Source organism: Podarcis muralis, chromosome 15, assembly GCF_964188315.1.
Source record: "Podarcis muralis chromosome 15, rPodMur119.hap1.1, whole genome shotgun sequence".
Classification (NCBI taxonomy): domain Eukaryota; kingdom Metazoa; phylum Chordata; class Lepidosauria; order Squamata; family Lacertidae; genus Podarcis; species Podarcis muralis.
This window is the reverse complement of record NC_135669.1, coordinates 31,597,730-31,621,282: the sequence shown is the minus strand read 5'-3', so window position 1 is coordinate 31,621,282 and position 23,553 is coordinate 31,597,730. Positions and strand designations below refer to the sequence as shown.

Here is a 23,553-nt window from a genome sequence, read left to right as displayed (position 1 = left end):
CGCCTCCCAGCACTATCGCTTCCTGGCACTCCTGGCACTACCTTCCAAGCTGGCGCCAGCTGCCCCTGTTCCCCATTCAGAGCGGTATATAAGTCACACTCCCCACCCACCCCCAATTCCGACTGAAAAGTTAAAGTGCAGCTTATATTCGGAACCAAACACTGCACGCTCGCCTCCCAGCACTATCGCTTCCTGGCACTCCTGGCACTACCTTCCAAGCTGGCGCCAGCTGCCCCTGTTCCCCATTCAGAGCGGTAGTGCCAGGAGGCGGGCCACCCCTGCAAATAAGCCTTGAATTTTAGAGGTGTGGCTTATTTGCGGGTGTGGCTTATATTTGGGCCAATACGGTATTCCAAGGACACAAAACCATGAGTAAGGGCCTGGAACCTCTTAACAATTTGGAGATTGGGGTGGCATGTCACAATATTACCCAAACCATTCACTATTATGCTATTTGTCATTTTAAGGAAGCTGCACGATGTGCAATTTTTCTGTACCAACTATTTTATTAGTGAATCACCACATTATAACAAGAACCATTGTATGAATTTCACTAGAGTCTATGTTAAAAGTTTCCAACAAGTGAAATCGTTCAAAAGACAGTGGGCATAATATAATTATAAAAACTACATCAGGAGCCTCTAAAAGAAAAGGGTGGGTTTTTTTTTGTTATTTCACACATTGCAGGTTGTTTTCTGACGCTCCAAAACTTTAACAGGAAGTTGCTTTGGAAAGGAGGTTTGCTAGCCAGAAACAAATTGTGAAGAAGAACAAATCTGAAGAAACAAATCTGAGGGCTATTTCTGTGAGCAAAAACATTTGCATTGTGTCAAAGCTTTGGAAATAATGCTTCAGTTTTCCAATATAAGTTCTTTACGTGTCAGATCACTTCCTTGCCACTCCTCTAGTCCTCATTCTTTTTAGATCTTAGAATTCCTGTGCCCTTATGACGGAGACATAGGTTTGATCATTCCATAGTCCATGAACTTCACGAGGCATTCCCGCGCCACCTTTAGGACATGCTGCCTCTGGGGGTCATCAGCCTGCTTCCCAACAATGGTCAGGATTTCCAGCATCTCACTTTCCACTAGTTTCTTAGCCAGCTCTTGGTCTGCATGGATTAAGTTGTAAACAACCACAAGCCCACGGTGTTGTACGTTGAGCTTGTCGTGGAGGCAGAGCCTCTGCAGAATCTCCAGCCACTGGGTTGTCTGCAGGAATAAGATTTGCTAGGTTACTTGCACATCTTTGAAATGTGTAACTACACAGAACTGTTCAAGGTGCTAGTCCACACCATACAAGTAAAACACTCTTATACCACTTTAACAAGCATGACTTCCTCCCAAGTATCTTGGGTACTGCCCTCACCAAGCTTTTTTCTCTAATTGCTTCCTTTTCGGGGCTAAATTAGTGGTGAATTATTTCTGAATTAACTCAGGCATTTCCTGCACGACGAGAGGGCTTTCGTTACTAATTTCTTCATATTATTATTATTTTTAAAAAATCACAGAATAGAAATGGAAGAAAAGAAAATGAGAAAACTGCTGAAGAAAGCTCCTCAGAACCCCAGCAGTGGTGAACATCAACTATCGACAATTTATAGACACTAAAGGGGACAGAATTAGAGATAGAAGCTACCAAGAGCTTCAAATTAAAGGCACAGGAGCTCTAAAAAACCTCAAGGTTCTATTTTAGCCATCATAAAACCAAGAGCCTGCTGGATCAGGCCAGTGGCCCATCTAGTCGAGCATCCTGTTCTCTTGCAGTTTCCAGCAACTGGCATTCTGAAGCATTGGTGCCTCTGACTGTTGCGACAGAGCTGAGCCATCGATAGCCCTCTCCTCCATGAATTTGTCCAGTCCTCTTTTAAAGCCATCCAAGTTGGTGGCCATCACTGTCTACTGCAGGAGGGAGTTCCATAGTTTCTCCAGTGCATGACAAACTACTTTCTTTTATCTGTCCACAATCAGCTTCATTGGTTGCACATGAGTTCTAGTGTTATAAGAGAGGGGGGAAAATTCTCTATCCAATTTCTCCATGCCATGAATTGTTTTATAAACTTATATCATGTTACCTCTTACTCGCCTCTGCTCTATATTACAAGGTACCCAGCACTGCAAACTTTCCTCATACATATGCAACTTTAAACACACGCTTAATGCTCCAGAGCAATGAGACCCTTACCACTTCGGTCAGCTTATGGCAGAGTTTCTTGTGGGCAGCTGTGAGCATCGCTAGGGCTCCTGCTGCAGCGTTCTGGACTTTGTCGTCATCCTCACCACACAGCAACACGAGCAGTTTGAGTCGGTCATTCCCATCTGCTATGAATCTCTCTTGAACCTGGTGCAGGGGACAGAGGTGGGGGAAATCCAGAGATCTGGATTAATTCATTCCCTAACCACAACAAGAGGGACGCGGGTGGCGCTGTGGGTTAAACCACAGAGCCTAGGACTTGCCGATTAGAAGGTTGACGGTTCGAATCCCCGCAATGGGGTGAGCTCCCGTTGCTCGGTCCCAGCTCCTGCCAACCTAGCAGTTCGAAAGCACGTCAAAGTGCAAGTAGATAAATAGGTACCACTCCGGCGGGAAGGTAAACGGCGTTTCTGTGCGCTGCTCTGATTTGCCAGAAGCAACTCAGTCATGCTGGCCACATGACCCGGAAGCTGTATGCCGGCTCCCTCGGCCAATAAAGCGAGATGAGCGCCGCAACCCCAGAGTCGGTCACGACTGGACCTAATGGTGAGGGGTCCCTTTGCCTTTATCTTTTAACCACAACAAAAAGGGACAGTGTTGGGGGACCTATAGCCTTGTGGGCCAAATTGGAACCCATGGCAGGTCAAATCAGGCTATAGGTTGCCCTCCATTGAGGAACAAGGGCTATTTTACCTCTTTATTCACCACGAGGTTGCACATGCATTCTGTGGCCGCCTGCCGAAGCTGATCGTGGTTTTCAAACATGTAGTTCTCAATGTCAGGCAGGGCTTTCTCTTTGATTATCTTTTGTCTGAAAGAAGCAACATGTGCGCGTGAAATTGCAGAGCAGACACTAGCATGTGAATTGCAAGATGTAGTAAAATTCTGCACCTCTCAGGGTGGAATCCTGCAGGAAACCTTGGGGCAGGGAGTCTGAGTGAAATTTGGTCTCCAATTTAGGAGCCAACTCCGAGAGGCCATGGGGGCTTCGGCCCCCACAATAAACTATTTGAGGGGACTGGGCCCCCACAAAGTTGATGGGCATTCCCATTCAAGTGGTGTGTGTGCAATGCATCATGTGATCAGTTATGGGCCCCCACAATATCTTATTCAAGTTAGCATCCCTGGTCTCCACCTAACAGGCAGGCCACTCTCAGTCCTGGTTGTGGTCTGCAGCTTGTGAAGCACCAGGTGGAATCCCATTGGCTTCTTTGTGACATTTGATTCCAGCTGACCTGCAACATCGCTTCTGCCCACATGACTCCTCATACCTTCCAATATGAAGAGGCCCCAAACCAGGGCACCATCTTGCAGAGCCACACTCCCACACGAGTCATGTGACCTGCGCGAGATTGCAGCCCCCTAAAAAGCATGCCGGGGGGGGGGGGGGCACAGCGCTAAAAAAGCGTGTTTGGGGCACCATGCCCCCCAAAAGTGCAGTGTGAGATTCTGACGAGCATTTTGGCTGCTGTCGTCTCATGAGAAAAAATGGGATGTCCTGTTTTTTCTGGGGCATTTGATGGGCATGCCTCCCGCGGGAGTGAGTTTCATAGTTTAACAATGCACTGTGGGAATAAGTCCTTTTTTACATGAGAAACATAGATCCCTATCTTGGCCACATCAGGCCGTCTACCAATAGCAGGAGGCCATGAATCTCCCAGGGGAACAAAATGGCTGCTGTAAATCACCTGAGCTTGTCGCTCCTCCCTGAAAAGTTGGTGAGACCCAGAAGAGCCTCGTAGTTCTGTAGCCCATCCCGCTCGGTGTTCAGCAAACTGACCAGAGGACGCACGACTTCATACACCTGTGGGAGAGGCAGGCAAATGGATGTCACCCTGGGGCACCTTGGAGCCCTGTGGCCATTCAGACCCTGCCACACCCAACAACAGAGCAGATGTCTTTCTGAACAAAAGGCCTCCTGTACAAAGGGAAAATGTGCAGTCCTTGCTCTGCTCACTTTTGCCTCCAGCCCCCAACCACCACTGGCATTCAGACCCTAGAAGGTTGTCCAGAAAGGGAATGTTGCTTTTGGGCTGATAATAGTTGCCCCCTCCTTGTTTTAAAGTAATAAATGTGCTCCTGGTGCTCTCCAGTTGCTGGACTCTGCTCTGTTCACACAAACATAACCATGTTCCAAATATGCCATGGATTGACTCACCCTCTCCCCAGGGAACGCAATGTCTGGATTGGAGATGGCTGCGATCTTGGCCAGGGCGTGTGACGCTTTGATTTTGCCAACTTCTGTGCCTTCCAAAGCCAATGGGATCAAGGCCTAAGAACAAAAAATTAGGTGATGACGCCAGGTAGGCTCACAGTTGAATGTCCTTGTTGGCTGAGCGTTCTACCCTAAATTCTTATTTGCACATTATGCAAAAACAACAACAAAACAACAACAACAACAATAACACACACACCCAGATTAATTGCACAAAGTACTCCTAAACAGGAGCATCTGAAATAGGAAGCTGAAAGAATTACCTTTCCACCCCCTTGAGCAACGATGGTACCACGGTCCTTGGCATCTTCACACAAAGCAAGAAAAACTCTGTTGGAAGAGAAACATACGCTTGGGATAAGTGTCCCCTGTTGTTGTTGATTACAGTATGTCACAAAAGCAATGGTCTGTCTCTGTGCTGGCAGGGGCTGATTGTTTGTCTGAAACATTCCTGGGGATTCCTGGGTGGTGCCATTTTGGCCACATAATGAATGGCACTCCCTCCCCCAAAAAACCCTCGCTATTAACAGGAACATGTTCAGCTTTCACCCTGAAGTACCGATTCAGCGTGTGAACATCTTTCAGGGCAGAAACAGACACAAGACTTTGTTGGACGTTTCTCTGGAATCTAGAGTCTGTGAGGGTACACTGTTCACCCTTGTATCCTGAACTGCCATTTCAGGTTTCCTAAACTGACTTTCCTGTTGCACCCTGCTATCGCCTGAGAATTCTGAAAAGGTGGCAGCGAGGCAGCTTACCTGGCTAAGAGCTCCTTGGTCTGATCGGTCAAAATAGCGCTGTCCGCTTTCACCATGCAGACCAGGGAGGAGGTGACTCCGGCAGCGACCAACCGTTTGACCCGCTTTGAGACAAAATCCTTCTTGTCCTGCACAAGAGTAAGGAGTCGTGGTGAAGCCCAACTCTAATCTTGGTCCCTGCCACTCTGTGGAGGAGTAGGGGTGGGTAGATCTGTCAGTTTCTGGTGTGGTATCATGGTTAGCGTGTTGGACTAGGGCCTTGGCAGAACCAGGGTTCAAATCCTCACTCACACTGGGTGTGACCTTAAAGGCGAGTCTTCTCTCAGTCCAACCTACCTCACAGGGTGGTTTTGAGGATAAAATAGTGAGAGGAAAACCACGTACACTTCCCTGAGTGGTATATAAATGTAATAAATAAATATATTTCAGTTTCCCGTTTTCCCGCTCTTCAGTTCCTTATATTTCTACATCAGGTTGCGATATATTTTTTTTAACAAGCCCTCATTAAAATTAATCAGGATTTTAATGCGAGTTTCTCCTGGATATACACATTTGTCTGCACTTTTCCATAATGCACACATTTTTGGAAAGCTTTCCCCCTAATATAATGCTTTTCCAAACCAGGTTCAATATTTATTATTATGGCGAATGAACAGCACTAAAGAACCCAGGTAGGAAGCACAGAGAACACATTAGCCAGATGTTTATAATGGGATAAAAAAGGATGAAATTACATACATTCATTTTGCATGTTATTTTCACTAATAGGTTTTTAATGTATTTGTTTTTGTGCTTTCAACTGTTTTAAATTATATGTTAACTGCCTTTTCGTACATAATACTTTACTGGAGAACTGCAATGGGAAAAGGTGGTGTGAATTTTGGAGCACGGCTTTGCTTCAGTTCTGGTACTGTTTTGTTAAGTGCGAAATAGGTAGGTTTGCTTTTCCAGTGCAAACTGAATAAAACTTCTCTCCCATTGTTAGGGCAGAGTTCTTTCCTGCTAGTTATTAACAGCATTTGGTGTTTGCAAGGATGACCGGCCGGCTACCTTTGGGTGTTCTTCAGGAACATGCTGCTTGGAAAACTTGGCCAATTGCACGAGTTCCGGGATAATTTCCTTGACATCATAGCTGTTGGTGCAGTTCACCAAGACGGTGGCCACCGAGTACAAAATGGTTTTGTCGCTTGTCTGTAAAAGGCAAAATCAAAGTAGTTATTTTTTTAAAAAGATAAAATCAGGTATTTAAAGTGAGAGAGACTTTGAAAGCAAGGGAGACCTTTGTCCAGTCCAAGGGTTGCATAACTAAAAGATTGAGTTTTTACAAATGTGGAAAGGGTTTATGTGGCACCTATTAACAGTGCCGGTTCTGCATATCAAAATATTGTGATTACTTCTATTTCCATTATGCTTATGATTTATATTTGTTCAGTTGAGCCACCTGGGACATTTTTGTGTGAAAATAATGGTGAAAAACTACAGCAGTGGGCAATTAGGGCCGCAACAATCTGCATGTATGTGGCATTCATGCAAGTGCATGTGTGATACAGCCTACCTTGGCTAACTCAAACATGGCTTGCATGGCTGGCTCATCCTCCACGAAGTCATCCTTCACGTCGGCATCCAGGGTCAAGTAAGCAAGGCCTTCTATAGCCCACTTCCTTGTGCGGGTGTCAATGGCGGGGTTGCACAGCCATCTGAAGGAACGAGGCAAGGAAGATGAGGCTCAGTAAGGCAAATGTTGGAGAAGATATTGGAGGAGAACAGATTTTAAGCTGATGTCCTTGGACTCTTGAAATATCCAGATTAATTGCAAAACAGTATTACAGTGGTACTTCAGGTTAAGTACTTAATTCGTTCCGGAGGTCCGTTCTTAACCTGAAACTGTTCTTAACCTGAAGCACCACTTTAGTTAATGGGGCCTCCTGCTGCCGCCATGCCGCCGTAGCATGATTTCTGTTCTCATCCTGAAGCAAAGTTCTTAACCTGAAGCACTATTTCTGGGTTAGCGGAGTCTGTAACCTGAAGCGTATGTAACCTGAAGCGTATGTAACCTGAGGTTCCACTGTATTATTGTCATTCTCTCTCTCTCTCTCTCCCTCATCCTAGGGTGGGTTACAGCATTAAAATACAATATTAAAAACAATTTAAAACAATCTGCAATCATTAAAATAAGGTGGGTCCTAAAACGATACACAGGGATGCGGGTGGCGCTGTGGGTAAAGCCACAGTGCCTAGGACTTGCCGATCGTATGGTCGGCAGTTCGAATCCCCGCGACGGGGTGAGCTCCCATCTTTCGGTCCCAGCTCCTGCCCACCTAGCAGTTCGAAAGCATTCTTAAGTGCAAGTAGATAAATAGGGACCGCTTTATAGCAGGAAGGTAAACAGCGTTCCGTGTGCTGCTCTGGTGCAGGTTCGCCAGAGCAGCGATGTCACACTGGCCACGTGACCCGGAAGTGTCTGCGGACGGCGCTGGCCCCCGGCCTCTAGAGTGAGGTGAGCGCACAACCCTAGAGTCTGTCAAGACTGGCCCGTATGGGCAGGGGTACCTTTACCTTTACCTAAAACCATACACCTCAGTGCCAAAGGCCAGGGTAAAGAGGTGCACCTTCAGCATACTCCAGAAGCTGTTCAATGAAGGTGCCAGATGCATCTCTGTGAGGAGGGAGCTCCATAGCTTAGGGGCCACCACAGAGAAGGCTCTCTCCCAGGCCAGCCCCCACAGGTCTCTGAGGGTGGAGGAACTACCAAGAGGGCCTAATTTGCTGATCTCAGCACCTGAGAGGGTCTGTAGGAAAGGGTGTGGTCTTTCAGGCATTTGGGTCCTGAGTCATTTAGGGCTTTAAACACCAATACCACTGCAGCTGTTTCAAAACAGGGTTTATATCAGATTTAAATGGAAGTCCAGCCAGTAACCTGGCAGCTGTATTTTGGACCAAGTGAAGTTTCCGAATAATCTTCAAGGGCAGCCCTATGTGGAACGCACTGCAGCAATCCAATCTGGAAGTTACCAGAGAATGGAAGATGTGATTTTGTTGCAGAAATGCTAGGATATTAAACACCACATGGACCTAAGAGTCTTGCTGGGATGTTTGAAGAATACGCTTCCAGAAAGTGACTGGGAGGAGCTAGCAATTAGGCTGGCATGCAAACTTGAGAGACCGAGAGAGGCAGCATCTGTTGTCGAATCTGTTCTCCCAACTCCTCCACCCCTCGTCCCCGAGGTCGGTTTTCTGCCACTCACTTCCGGCACTGTCTGGCCAGCTTTTCTGTTGACCCTTCGGCAAACTGTCGCAGGCCGTAGTCTGTGCCCCCGGCGGATCCCAGCTTGCAAAGGCCCTGGGAAGAGAATCAAGGAGGTATTGGTGGGCTCAGTATTGCACTGGCATAGCCACACCCACCCCCCTTCTAAAAATGAAACTCTGCTGTGGCATGTACTTCAAAATGTAGGCCTCCGCCTACAGCTCAAATCATTTGGCTTTAGGTTTCATAGGCTTCCTGGCTGCAAGGTTGGAGGGTTGGTACCAGTGGCGTAGCGTGGGTTGTCAGCACCCGGGGCAAGGCAAGTAATTTGCACCCCCTAACCCGTGGATTTGCGTCCCCTAACCCGTGGATTTGCGCCCCCTAACCTATGGATTTGCCCTAACCCCAGATGTTGCGCCCGGTGCGGCTGGCCCCCCCTGCACCCCCCACGCTACGCCACTGGTTGGTACAGATCCTACACACCTTCCCCCGAATAGGTACCTCGCCCAGCCAGTGTGGTGTAGTGGTTAAGAGCAATAGACTCGTGATCTGGGGAACTGGGTTCGCTTCCCTGCTCCTCCAAATGTAGCTGCTGGGTGACTTTGGGCCGGTCACACTTCTCTGAAGTCTCTCAGCCCCACTCACCTCACAGAGTGTTTGTTGTGGGGGAGGAAGGGAAAGGAGAATGTTAGCCGCTTTGAGACTCCTTCGGGTAGTGATAAAGCGGGATATCAAATCCAAACTCTCCTTTTCTTCATTTTTAGTCAACATTCTGTAACTATTTTATAACGATCGACAACAACATTAGCACACCTTAATACAACTAAAACACAGAATTATAATCCTAAATAGGATGTTGTTGTTGTTTTTGTTGTTGTTGTTGTTGTCCCACCCTTCATCCAAAGATCACAGGGTGGTTTGCAACATAAACAGACAGAAATCATGTGGTCTAAATCACAAGTGGTACTAGGATAGTTCAGTTGGTAGAGCACGAGAATCTTAATCTTAGGATCGTGGGTTTGAGCCCTATGTTGGGCAAAAGGATTTCTACATTGCAGGAAGTTGGACCAGATGACTCTCATAGTCCCTTCCAGCTCTACAATTCTACGAAGGCCATATTAAAAAATGTTGCCATTTGCTCTGTGACTTGTTTTTGGGAACCTATAGCAAAGTGATCATAAGAGCGGCCAGGGAGGGGCTGCATAATGGGGTGTATTACCGTAAGTCTTTCCTAGTCCCTTGATTGAAACTGCATCAGGGAAGGACATGCATGATGGACTTCACCACAGCATTGCTACAAGGGCAGCAGCTGCCGTTCATTGGGGTTTTGTTGTATCTGTTATCTCACACATTAGAAGGGAGAACATTAAACCTTGCCATAGGAAAAGCCTTCCTGCATTGAGGATAATCAGCCATCTCACTGGTGGCATTCCATCTTTGCAGGGGAGGCAAGGGTGCCCCAGTGACTATGGGGAACAGGGTTCCCCACGGTTCCCCATCCACCCCTGAGCCAGGAGAACTGACCACCAGAGCTCTGATCTTGATCTTCTCATTCTGGGTCTTCTTGTAGATTTCCTTCAGCAGGCTGATCCCGTTGGTGATGATGAAGGTGGCCCGGCTCAACTTGGTCGAAGCGTGGATCAGGGCTTCCACGGCCACCAGCTGATCGATCTCTCGCTCGGAGCCGCAGAGAGCTACCATCATCTCCATGACCCCTTTCATGCCCAGCAGTTTGTTCCCCAAATCAAAAGGCCCCTGCAGGACCCCAGACACCGTCTGGATGGCGTGCAGAGTCTTGTCCATGTCCTGGGGGTCAATTTTGCTCCTAGAAACATGGAAAAGCAGAGGAAGGAAGGAAGTGGAAGGCATGGTGAGAGGCATTGTGGAAGGGATTGAGAGCCAGTGTGGTGTAGTGGTTAAGAGTGGTAGTCTCGCAATCTGGGGAACCAGGTTTGATTCCCCGCTCCTCCACATGCAGCTGCTGGGTGACCTTGGGCTAGTCACACTTCTCTGAAGTCTCTCAGCCTCACTCACCTCACAAAGTGTTTGTTGTGGGGGAGGAAGGGAAAGGAGAATGTTAGCCGCTTTGAGACTCCTTCGGGTAGTGATAAAGCGGGATATCAAATGAAGAAAAAAAAAAGAAGGGAAAAAAAAGGTGTCCCTATCTACCCATCAAAATGGCCCATTGGGGTTTGGGGAAACTCAGGATATCCACCCATGATTTAATTAGAAATACAATCCATTCCACCGGTACTATTTTTTCTAGAAAAAGAGGTGCCAGAGCTCACCACGGACACCCCCCTTGTTCTCTTAGAATGGAAAGGGCACCCAACTGCCTGAGAGGGGCTGGAGCTGAGCTCCATTGAGCTCTGGCTGAAAAAAAGCCCTGCATCTCACCCTGGTGGAGGGAGACTATCAAATGACATGTGGCATGGAGAAGTTATTCTTCCTCTCTTAATGGTAGACCTCACGGTCATCCAATGAAGCTGAATGTTGGGATTTTTGGGGACAGGTAAAACGAATGACTTCTCTACACAGTGCATAGTTGAACTATGGAACTCCCTGCCACAGGAGACAGGAATGGCCACCAACCTGGATGGCTTTAAAAGGGGATTGGGCAAACTTGTGGAGGAGAGAGCTATCAATGGCTATTAGCCACAATGGCTATGCTCTGCCTCCACAGTTGAAGGCAGCAATGTTTCTGAATACCAGTCGCTGGAGACTATAGGAGTGAAGAGTGCTCTTGTGCTCAGGTCCTGCTTGTGGGTTTCCCTTTCGTTGGCCACTCTGAGAACAAGATGCTGGACTAGATGGGCCATTGGCCTGATCCAGCAGGCCCTTCTTATGTTCTTATATTCTTCCTGTGACCAGGTGGACCTGTGTAGGTACTCACTGTGGATGGTCAACTTCAAGCCTCCCCAGTTGAACTGCCCTCCCTTCTTGAAGTTATCTTTAAACCAGGCTTGAAATGGGCAGCTCTTCAAATGCCTTCAGGTAGAGAGGACTTTCACTGTAAAGCAGGACACACAGCTCCCTTACTCACTGGATATACTCTTCGCAGAGCAGCCTGAAGTTATCCCTCTCTGGGTCACACCGCAAATCGTCATACAGCTTGTTCAGGAGCACCGAAGCTGTCAGCTGGGTGTTCTCAGTCAAAGGGAGGCAGTTTGGCATGTCAGGGATCTGGCCAGCAACTTTCAGGATCTTCTTGAGACCTGGGAGCAGAGCAGGGGGGAGGGAGAGAACACAGGGCCAGTTTAGACTCAAATGCAGAGATGCAACCTTGGACAGGGCTCAGCGATTGAGTACGTGCTCTGCATACAGAAGGCCCTAGGTTCAATCCCCAATAACATCTCCAAGCAGAGCTGAGAATTCCCCTGCCTGAACCCCTGAGGAGCTTCTGCCAGCCTGTGTAGACAACACAGGGCTAGAGGGAGCAATGGTCTGGCTCTCTATAAGGAGCTTTATATCTTCCTCTGGAGTTGGCATCTAAGAGAGTCCCCTTATGGGAATCAGATATAGCTCTGTGGCTTCTAGTTCTAAACAACAACAACAACTTATTATTTATACCCTTTCCATCTGGCTGGGTTTCCCCAGCCACTCTGGGCGGCTCCCAACAGATTATTAAAAACACAATAAAACATCAAACACTAAAAACTTTCCTAAACAGGGCTGCCTTCCGATGTTTTCTAAAAGTCAGAGGGTTGTTTATTTCCTTGACATCTGGCTGGAGGGCATTCTACAGTGTGGGTGCCACTACCGAGAAGGCCCTCTGCCTGGTTCCCTGTAACCTCGCAGTGAGGGAACTGCCAGAAGTCCCTCGGCACTGGACCTCAGTGTCTGGGCTGAACGATGGGGGTGAAGACACCCCTTCAGGTATATTGGGCCGAAGCCTCCTTTCTTCCAAGGAGCTCAAGGTGGTGTCTGTGGTTCTCCTTCTTCCTATTTAATTCCCACAACAACTCTGTGGGATAGTGAGTGAGAGACAGTGAGTGACCAGCCCTAGGTTCCCCAGGGAGCTTCCTGACTGAGTGGGGATTCAAACCCTGTTCTTCCAGGTCATAGTCCAACACTCTAACTATTGTGCCACACTGCCTCTCTCTACCTGTTGTCAGATCTGGACCAGCAGGAAAAGAGGATATTGGCGCTGGGCTTACCGTTGTCAATGACAAACAGGGTTCTGCTGTTGTCATGGATTCTCAGGTCCTTCCTCGGTATGTTCTTATTGAGCAAATTGAGAGCACGGTCTCGGCCTTGTCCAGACACCTTTTTATTGGGGAGCATGTCCAGGAGGCGCATTGTGACTGCCTTCAGGTCCTTCTTTGTGTCTGTGCGAAAAAAAGAAAGTTGGGCAAAACACGGTTATTTCTGGAAAATGATTGGTGTAGCTGTTAATATCCATCCATTTCTGAACAGGGACAGCCTGGCCACTGTAGTCCATTTGTTGGTAACCTCAAGGCTGTAAACCTCTTTGATTATTTTAATGGCATAAATATTTTTGTAAATAAATAATATGCACAGGGACTAACTTTCCTTCATATCAGCCTTCCTGATGCCCTCCAGATGGATGAAGAACTCGAACTCAGAGCATGGTTTCCCACCAAAATCTTTAACACTCAGATCAGCACTTATCAATGCACCTTTTAGCAAAGTTGCCAATAATTACCCAGCACCAAGGCATCCTCTTTTCCATGCTCTTCCTTCTTGCCTTCCCCAGTTAGCGAGTCAATGATGGCCTGCAGGAGGTTGGAGACAGCCAGCGAGATCTCTTCATGGTTGGTGGACATCCACAGGCAGATATTGTCAATTCCCAGCATGTGAAGGATGGCTGTTGCCTGTCCAGAGAACGAGAGATTGATTTTGTCTGATTTACCTGCCCGTGTTTTCTCATGCTGATGCAGAGCTAAAACTATGAAACTCATTCCCACAGGAGGCAGTGGCAGCCACTAACTTGGGTGGCTTAAAAAGAGGACTGGACAAATTCACAGGAACACGGGGGCTCAGGAAGATGCTTTGCATCAAGACAGGCCGTTGGTCCATCCAGTGGGAAGGTGGGGAAAGGTAAAGGTAAAGGACCCCTGGACGGTTAAGTCCAGTCAAAGGCGACTATGGGGTTGCAGCGCTCATCTTGCTTTCAGGCTGAGGGAGCCGGCGTTTGTCCATAGACAGCTTTCCAGATCATGTGGCCAGCATGACTAAACCGCTTCTGGTGCAACGGAACACCATGACGGAAACCAGAGTGCAGGGAAACCCCGCTTACCTTCCCGCCACAGTGGTACCTATTTGTCTACTTGCACTGGCGTGCTTTCAAACTGCTGGGTTGGCAGGGGCTAGGACAGAACAACGGGAGCTCACCCCATTGTGGGAATTCGAACCATCAACCTTCTGATCTGCAAGCCCAAGAGGCTCAGTGGTTTAGACCACAGCGCCACCCATGTCCCTTGGGTGGGTGGGGAAGGAGAAGGCCTTTCCTGTGGCTGCTCCCAGATTGTGGAGCTCTCTTCCATGGGAGGCTTGCCTGGACCCCTCTATGATTTCCCCCCCCCCTTTCCAACAGCGCATTGGCCACTCACTGACTGTTCTGGTAGTGTCTTCTGAGTGTTGTACTTTTCTTTCAGCTGTTAGTATTTGTCCTTTTAAATGTTTTTAAGTGTCCTCTCTGCCATTTTAATATGGTTACTTATTTAATTGCTTTAAACTATACATACACATATATGTATTTAGTTGTATCTGTCTTAATTTATGCCTGTGCTGAGAGAACGGTATGATACAAAGAACATAAAGTAAAGTTAGGATTTGGTCAACAGTGGGCCTGGGACCAGGGGGGAGGGTGTAGAGCAGAGGGTGATGTGTGAACCAGGCAACCTCAGAGAACACTTACCCTTGCCTTATGGTCTGTGCACATCCCTGAAAGGGTCCTTATCGCTGCAAGGACTAGCTCTGGATTTTTTGTGTCTATCAGCCTCAGTAGCAGGTTCAGGCCATTGTTCTGGAATATCCTTTCTGCACCCGCTTCCTCCCGGCCAAGGACAATGAGATTGTTTGCAGCCTGGTTTTTTAAAAAGAAATGGCAATTGACATAATTGAATGGCTATACAAACTCCAATATATATATATATTTGTTTAGGCAAGCCTACCCAGATATTTAGAAGATTGATGTGGGTTTTAATCTGCTTTTAGTTTATCGTTAATTTAACTTTTTGAAGATCTTAAATTATTGTTGCTAATTCTTCCTATTGATAATTTTATTTTTTATCTTTTAAAAAATCTGCTTTGAGGGCTTTTTTGTGTGTGCAATGAAGCAGTGTATAAATTTTATGAAATAAATAATAGCTTTGACCAGTGTTTCTGCATATGTATCACACTGATTTAAGCATGAAAGCCTTTGGGAAGAATCCTCTTCTGAGTTCTTGTTCTTCAATAATTGGAAGCCAGGACAGAAATCTTACTTATTATAAAGGAATTTATGGACTTTGGCTATTGCAAGGGGGCGGGGAAGTCACACATATGCTGCATATTTCCAGGGTGGTGAAGGATCCGGAACACTGGTGTTTCCTTTGCTTTAGACATAGATGCTCAACATTCATCATTCATGCCCGCTCGGGAAATACGGATGTCTTGCTTTTTATATTGGCGTGTCACCATTTCTTTATCTGGTTGTCTACTGTTCGTTTGCTTTTTATATGGTACGGTGCAATACCCTGCTGCCACACTTTTGGGTTGTTAATCAATCAATCAATCAATCAATCAATCAATCAATCCTCACCTTCTCTCGCTTCTCTTTCTCACTCTTCTCATCTAGCAGGATCTCAAACATTTGCTGGACCCTGGCATCAGTAGAGAACTGGACACGCAGCTAGACCAGGTCAGTTGGGAAACAAGATACGAGTTAGACTAGAACAAGTAGTGAGCAACCTCAGGCCCAAGGGTGAAATGTGGCCCTCTGGCCTTCTTTCTCTGGCCCTTGGGACTCCCCACCCTCCCTAGCCATACCCCCACCCCCACTAGCCACATTCACGCCATTCATTGAAAGCGCTATGATACCACTTGGGGGAGTCATGGCTTCTCCCCCAACGTATCCTGGGAACTGTAGTATGTTAAGGGTGCTGTGAGTTGCTAGGAAACCTCCCTAGTCCCCCTCCCAGTCCTATAGTTCCCAGGGAAGTTAACAATCTATCCCTCTTTACAGGGAACTCTGGAAATTGTAGCTGTGAAAGAGGACACTTCAGCACCCACAAATTATGGCAGATCAGGAATTCAGGACCATGGAGAGCTCTAAGTGAGCAACTTGATTCAGCAGAACTGAACTGAAGCCCCATCTGAACTATATAGTTAATGTGGCCAAAACAAAAAAAATTCCTTCCAGTAGCACCTTAAAGACCAACTAAGTTAGTTCTTGGTATGAGCTTTCGTGTGCATGCACACTTCTTCAGATACACTGAAACAGAAGTTGCCAGATCCTTCTATATAGTGAGAAGGTGGGGAGGGGTATTACTCAGAGGGGGGTGGGAATGGGTGATTGGCAGATAGCTGTGATGAGTCTGTTGACAACCCTTAACGACTGCAGTAGGTCTTACAGGAAAAAAGCAAGGGGTGAGAAGGTGAAAAATGGCTTTGTCATGTATAGTGAGATAAGAATCCAATGTCTCTGTTCAGGCCAGGTGTCTCGATGGTTTTAAGTTTGGTAATGATTTGCAATTCAGCAGCTTCTCTTTCCAGTCTATTTCTGAAATTCCTTTGTAGTAAAACAGCTACTTTGAGATCTTGTATAGAATGTCCTGGGAGATTGAAGTGTTCTCCTACTGGTTTCTCTGTCTTGTGATTCTTGATGTCAGATTTATGTCCGTTTATTCTTTGGCGTAAGGTTTGGCCTGTTTGTCCAATATAGAGAGCTGAAGGACACTGTTGGCATTTGATGGCATACACAATGTTAGACGATGAGCAATTAAATAGTCCCGAGATGGTATGTGTGATGTTGTTGGGGCCAGTAATGGTGTTGTCCGGGTGTATGTGGCAGCAAAGTTGGCATCTGGGTTTATTGCAGGCTCTGGTGCCAGTGTCCGTGTTAAGTCTGGTTGTAGTATTATTGTGGGTTAGGAGTTGTTTAAGATTGGGTGGCTGTCTGTAGGCAATGAAAGGTCTTCCTCCCAGAGCTTGAGAAAGAGAACTGTCATTGTCCAGGAGAGGTTGTAGATCTCTGATGATGCGTTGTACTGTTTTAACTTGGGAGCTGTATGTGATGACTAGAGGAGTTCTGTTATTTTCTTTTTTGGGTCTGTCTTGCAGCAAGTTCTCTCTGGGTATCAGTCTGGCTCTGTTGATCTGTTGTCTAACTTCATCTGCTGGGTATTTTAGTTCTAAAAAGGTTTGCTGTAGATCTCTTAGGTGAGAGTCTCTGTCTGTAGAAGTGGAACAGATACGGCTGTAACGTAGTGCCTGGCTATAAACAATGGACTGTTTGGTATGTTTGGGATGGTGGCTAGAGGCATGTAGATATGTTTGTCGGTCAGTTGGTTTACGGTATAAGGTGGTGTCTATGCGCCCATCCTGTATTTTTATAGTAGTGTCCAAAAAATGTATTTCTTGCATAGATTGATTCATTGTTAGGTTGATTGTGGGGTGAAAATCATTGAATTTCTGGTGGAAGGTGTTCAGGGTCTGTTGACCATGTGTCCAGATGATAAAAATGTCATCAATGTATCGCAGGTACAAGAGAGGTTTGAGTGGGTAGGAGTTTAGGAAACGTTGTTCTAAATCTGCCATGAAGATGTTGGCATACTGTGGGGCCATGCGGGTGCCCATTGCTCATCACAGCTATCTGCCAATCACCCATTCCCACCCCCCTCTGAGTAATACCCCTCCCCACCTTCTCACTATATAGAAGGATCTGGCAACTTCTGTTTCAGTGTATCTGAAGAAGTGTGCATGCACACGAAAGCTCATACCAAGAACTAACTTAGTTGGTCTTTAAGGTGCTACTGGAAGGAATTTTTTTTGTTTTGACTATGGCAGACCAACACGGCTACCCATCTGTAACTGGAACTATGGAAGGCACCACATTGAGCCGCATGAAATGGAAGTCCATCAACCTCACCAAGAAACTTGCACAGGTACAGACTGATATCTTCTTTCTTACTAAATGCAAGAACCTGGACATTATACCCAAGGGTCTTAGAATTAAGAACCCTCTACAATCCACGTATCCCACTGAATATGCAAGAAAACTATGCAACACTTTCTCTAAGAAGCTGCTCAAACATCTGATCAGCGTTCTCTACTCTAAACAGAAGCTAATAAAGGAGGAACTCCTTGTATTGGACAACTCTATCAGGAACCACCAAGCTTGGCAAGAGGTCCAAAAGGAAAAACAAAACATTTACCACTCTCAACTGGACACCTTATACCGTAAACCAACTGACCGACAAACATATCTACATGCCTCTAGCCACCATCCCAAACATACCAAACAGTCCATTGTTTATAGCCAGGCACTACGTTACAGCCGTATCTGTTCCAATTCTACAGACAGAGACTCTCACCTAAGAGATCTACAGCAAACCTTTTTAGAACTAAAATACCCAGCAGATGAAGTTAGACAACAGATCAACAGAGCCAGACTGATACCCAGAGAGAACTTGCTGCAAGACAGACCCAAAAAAGAAAATAACAGAACTCCTCTAGTCATCACATACAGCTCCCAAGTTAAAACAGTACAACGCATCATCAGAGATCTACAACCTCTCCTGGACAATGACAGTTCTCTTTCTCAAGCTCTGGGAGGAAGACCTTTCATTGCCTACAGACAGCCACCCAATCTTAAACAACTCCTAACCCACAATAATACTACAACCAGACTTAACACGGACACTGGCACCAGAGCCTGCAATAAACCCAGATGCCAACTTTGCTGCCACATACACCCGGACAACACCATTACTGGCCCCAACAACATCACACATACCATCTCGGGACTATTTAATTGCTCATCGTCTAACATTGTGTATGCCATCAAATGCCAACAGTGTCCTTCAGCTCTCTATATTGGACAAACAGGCCAAACCTTACGCCAAAGAATAAACGGACATAAATCTGACATCAAGAATCACAAGACAGAGAAACCAGTAGGAGAACACTTCAATCTCCCAGGACATTCTATACAAGATCTCAAAGTAGCTGTTTTACTACAAAGGAATTTCAGAAATAGACTGGAAAGAGAAGCTGCTGAATTGCAAATCATTACCAAACTTAAAACCATCGAGACACCTGGCCTGAACAGAGACATTGGATTCTTATCTCACTATACATGACAAAGCCATTTTTCACCTTCTCACCCCTTGCTTTTTTCCTGTAAGACCTACTGCAGTCGTTAAGGGTTGTCAACAGACTCATCACAGCTATCTGCCAATCACCCATTCCCACCCCCCTCTGAGTAATACCCCTCCCCACCTTCTCACTATATAGAAGGATCTGGCAACTTCTGTTTCAGTGTATCTGAAGAAGTGTGCATGCACACGAAAGCTCATACCAAGAACTAACTTAGTTGGTCTTTAAGGTGCTACTGGAAGGAATTTTTTTTGTTTTGACTATGGCAGACCAACATGGCTACCCATCTGTAACTGGAGTTAATGTGGCATCATTCTACTTTAAACAGACATGGCTTCCCCCAAAGCAACCTGGGAAATGTAGTTCATTAAGGGTGCTGAGAGCTGTTAACAGACTGCCTGTTCCCCTCCCAGAGCTACAGTTCCCAGAGTTACCCATGAAGCGGGATTGACTGTTAAAGCACTCTGGGAGTTGTAGCTCTGGGAGAGGAATAACAACTCTCTAGCACCCCTTAACAAACTACAGCTCCCAGAATTCTTTGGGAGGAAGCCGTGACTGTGCAAAGTGCTATTATGGTGCTTTATATGTATGGTGTGAATGCGGTCACAGTTTTCACTGACGAGCAGCATCAGAAACTCAAGGTGGAAAAATAATAATGCTGTTCTCTTCCTGTATCTGCACAAGATTGCAAATGACACTCCACATTCTAGAGCCAGGGGCCCAGGAAACAATAAATGCTATCATTGTGACTTTTTCTTCTTCTTAAAAAAGTTAGCTGCCATCCATATAGTGGCATTCTTGGAACATTTAACATTAGCTGACCATGGTCAAAAAACAGGCAGTTGGGTGACAGTCTCTGACCAGTCAATTGACCAGTGTGCCAACCTTACTCTGTGCTTACCTTCTCCTGGATAGAGGCTCCTAGACGCCGGAGGGTCTCTTGGAAGTTTTTATTCCGGGGCTCAATAGTGGCACACCTCTGGATATCTTTGAAGGCCTGATCCAGCTTGCCCAGTTTCTCCAGAGCTTGGCTACGTCGGTATAAGGCCTTAATATCAGAAGCATTGATGTCGATAGCTAGTGGGGAATTAGCAAATGACAGGTGTCACCTTGCAGCAGCTATTCCATCTGGCTGAAGCATTTGGTAGCCACTCCATGTGGCTCTGCTGAAAGACCAGCTCCTTTGGGCTGCTGAAGTTCGCTTGTTTTTTCTCTTTCTCATCCCTTTTTCCTTTTATGCCATGTCATTCAGATTGCAAGTATGCGAACAGGGACTGTCCCATCTGTGTACTTTTTAAAAAAGGTTTGGGTTTGTGGAGCTTAATCTGAAATGACAGAGCCATTGTTTGACTTACCTCTGGATGCGTCTGACGCTGCCTGGGCATAGTTCTCCTAAGAATTTGGGAAGAAAAATGGCTGGAATCAGTGACTGAGATGGCTGGCTTTGATACCAGCCGAATTCTCTTCCCCACCCTCTGCCGCAACACCTTTTCAAGGTTGACTACTGCAAAAGCAAGTCAACTTCTTCAATAATCAGTATCTACACAACTCACTCACGACTTCATAAAACGACTTCCCATTGACATCTGAAGTTCAACAATAGTTGGACTAATGCACTGATGCATAACAATATCTCTATTGTCTTGTATTAGATTTGAATGCCTATCCTAATTGATTCCCATTTTATGGGGAATTTCATCATCAATAATCCTAGAACTGTAGAGTTGGATGGGACCACACGGTCATCAACTCCAATCCCCTGCAATGCAGGAATCTTTTGCCCAATGTGGGGCTTGAACCCACAACCTTGAGATTAAGAGTCTCATGCTCTAACCGTTAAGCTACCCAGCATTTAATCTCATTCGCTTTACCTTTTTCAGGAAACAAGCTGCCCGGTTTCGGAACAACACCGCCTGAAGCGATTTATCTTTGGCGACCTTGAGGGCTTTGGTGTAGCTTTTGATAGCATTCTCATAATCATTGCCTTGGAAATACTTATTTCCCTCCTCCTTCAGCTGCGAAGCGTTATCCATCTAGGAAAAGAAACCAACACGATCTGTCTAGGACAGGGATAGGCCCTCGAGACCTCTCTGCCTGGCCCTCTCCATCAACAGGAGGGTGCATTCCTTTCTGGGCAAACTCCTGGGTGGGCGGAGCCAGAGGCAAAAATGGGAGGAGCAACAGGTGGGAATTTAACCTTTGTGCAATAGGCTAATTCCAACACACACACACACACACACACACACACACACACACACACACACACACACTACTGCTCCTGATCATCTATCTATGCAAAGGTGGGAAAGGGAGAAAAACATTTCTATATCCACTTTCATAATTTCATAATTTTGTAATCTATCATGTCACTTCTTTCTCAGCTTTTTTCTAAACTAAAACATCTCAGATACTGCAGCCTTTCTTCACAGGAGAGTCATTCCATCCCTTTGACCATTTGGCTCATCCTCCACTTTCTCTCCCACTGCATAATTTTATATACTGTACTTCTGTTGAGCCCCATCTTCTTTGCCTTTCCCCCCAAAGCTGAGGCATCCCATGTGGCTGATGTACTTCATTCAGTCACAGTTATGATGATTACAGGTATGGTTTTTAAAATTTTCTTTTTCTTGATTATTTTGCTTGATCATTATTTTGCTTGACTTTTTACATCTGCAGTCTCAAAAGCCAATAATAATAATATAATAATAATTTATTATTTATACCCCGCCCATCTGGCTGGGTTTCCCCAGCCACTCTGGGCGGCGTCCAAAAGAATATTAAAATACTATGATACATCAAACATTAAAAGCTTCCCTAAACAGGACTGCCTTCAGATGTCTTCTAAAAGTCTGGTAGCTGGTAGGTAATCAATCAATCAATCAATCAATCAATCAATATATACGTGTACGTGTGTTTGTGTGTATTATGTGTATGTGTGGGCTTTAAGTCTCTGAAAGCTGTTGCCAAGAAAATTTGCTTGCTCCTTTTTCAGGTGGCTCCGAAATTCTTCCATCGCCTTTCCCACAGCAGACTCTCCCGTTAGCAGCTATATTTGGCCAGCCACAATATGCCTCTGGGATATGTCACTATCGCCTGACACAATCTCACATTCCATCCCCAACAAAAACAAAACCCACGGTTGATTTTCAACACAACCACCAGCATCAATCTGCTATTTGATTTCAGTTCCTACCCGCTTACTACCCAGATTTCCATACCTTCTGCAGTTTCCAAACTCTGAGATTATTCACCAATATTGGCTGTTTTCCCTTCGATCAATGAACTGCAAGCACTTCTCTCTTTTTTTGTACGTATACTGATTTGCCTGCCTGGGCTTCAGATAGATAGGTATATATATATAGCTCAATGAAATGGTCACAGATCCAGGACTGTAGCACAGTGCGAAAGACCTCAGGGGTGAAGGTCTAACTTCCTGAAATAATGATTGGCTTTAAACTGAGCACAATGGACGGGTCTGAACAATTTGCTGAAATGTGTGTCCAAAATGTGCACCGATCTTGGGCAAGACTGAAGGTGGGCCTTTTAAATAGCGAAAAAGAAATGCAAATAGCCCCAGTGGATTCCCCCCACCCCACCCCCTGAAATGTACTCTGCTCCTTCCCATTCTATTTAAGGAAGTGTCAGACATTTGAAACTCTGGGACAAATGGCTTTTACTCCAGAGTCCTAGAAGAGTTTCAGGAGCAGCTGCAACTTGCGGGATGCCTCCAGTACCTTCGAGAACTGCCCCCACCCCACCGCCAGCAGAGATTACATTCAGAAATCACGTTCCTTCTCCAAGAGTTTGGAGAAATTCCAAACAATGGAAATAGCTTGGTGAAAACTCCAGATACACTGGCCAAAAAGCAAAAGAATTGACTGGGCTGATTAATTGTAAACAGGACATTCTTTATGGATTCTGTACATGCAGCCATATAATTGTGTTTTAAAACATTATGATCAAATATTGATTGTTTAATATGTTTAGTGTTTTGTTTTTTTAAAAAAGCAACAAATTAAATTTGGAGAACCAAATAAATTCCTGCAGAATGACAGAATTGATTGGTGGCTAAAGGATGGAGGAGCTACAATGATTTCAGAGTTAATGCTGGAAACTGAAACTGTTGGATGTCTGAAACCCTGCAGCAGTCTTCCCCAACCAGGTGCCCTCTAGCTGTTTTGTTCTACTACTCCCATTATGGCTGAGGCTGATGGGAGTTGTATAGTTCAAAACAGCTGGAGGCGACTCTAAAGTCATGTCTCAATTATGTTTTACTGCTTCTCTTAGAAGTGGAGCTGGCTTCTTGACTATAGACTGAAGGCAGGTGTAGCCAGCAATGGTGCCCTCTAACACCCCTGACCATGCTGGCTGATGGGAGTTGGAGTTGGAGTCCAACAACATCTCAAAGGCACCACCTCGGATGCTCCTGCTTTAAGGCTACTGAAACCAAAGGAGAAGGCTTTGTTTTACCTTTAATAGGTGGGTGGGTGGACTTTGGTAGGCGTAGCTTGTCATGATGTGATGGGAGAACATGCACAGGCCAAAATTCTCTCCTGTGTTCAGCCATCGGAGTCTTGTTCTCCTTTTCCTCTGCTCATCTACCCAGTATCACATGAACAAAATATTCTGCTTCTACTGGTCCTTCCCCAGGTATAAACCTATTGTTATGGGGCTGAGGCTGGGCTGGATGTCCTATTTTATTTTATTTTATTCAGAAATCTTTGAAATGCTTGATGCCATTGCCTGACTGAGAGGACCTTTTATACGCAACAAAGAAAGGGGAAAAAAAAAAAAGAAAACTCAAGAAAGAAATCCTATAT

General features: G+C 45.8%; 1 protein-coding gene across 3 annotated transcripts; it reads right to left on the bottom strand.

The window, feature by feature from the left end:
* Positions 1-483: 483 nt before the first annotated feature.
* UNC45B (unc-45 myosin chaperone B) lies at positions 484-22,097 on the bottom strand. Of its 3 annotated transcripts, none has more exons than XM_077919348.1 (20): positions 21,952-22,097; positions 20,605-20,766; positions 20,089-20,125; positions 19,635-19,810; positions 15,177-15,266; positions 14,292-14,459; positions 13,077-13,245; positions 12,568-12,738; positions 11,454-11,625; positions 9,935-10,235; positions 8,412-8,506; positions 6,722-6,863; positions 6,217-6,357; positions 5,167-5,294; positions 4,672-4,738; positions 4,352-4,465; positions 3,882-3,997; positions 2,887-3,004; positions 2,185-2,340; positions 484-1,211 (listed from the first exon to the last, which is right to left on the bottom strand). In XM_077919348.1, the coding sequence occupies exons 2-20, from the start codon at positions 20,764-20,766 to the stop codon at positions 945-947; spliced, it is 2,790 nt and encodes a 929-aa protein (XP_077775474.1). In that variant the 5' UTR covers positions 21,952-22,097; the 3' UTR covers positions 484-944. The 3 variants fall into 3 exon arrangements, with proteins under 3 accessions (XP_077775474.1, XP_077775475.1, XP_077775476.1); XM_077919349.1 differs by having other exon boundaries at positions 21,927-22,086; XM_077919350.1 differs by having other exon boundaries at positions 21,985-22,078.
* Between the last annotated feature and the right edge of the window lie 1,456 nt (positions 22,098-23,553).

What these genes read in the sequence shown, in the direction of transcription:
- UNC45B (XM_077919348.1), bottom strand. Translation starts at nt 20,766, where the DNA reads ATGGATAACGCTTCGCAGCTGAAGGAGGAGGGAAATAAGTATTTCCAA. An exon ending in CAGCTTGTTTCCTGAAAAAG is followed by an intron (nt 20,126 to 20,604) that starts GTAAAGCGAATG and finishes CCAAATTCTTAG; the next exon opens with GAGAACTATGCCCAGGCAGC. An exon ending in GCACAGACCATAAGGCAAGG is followed by an intron (nt 13,246 to 14,291) that starts GTAAGTGTTCTC and finishes TTCTCTGGACAG; the next exon opens with GCAACAGCCATCCTTCACAT.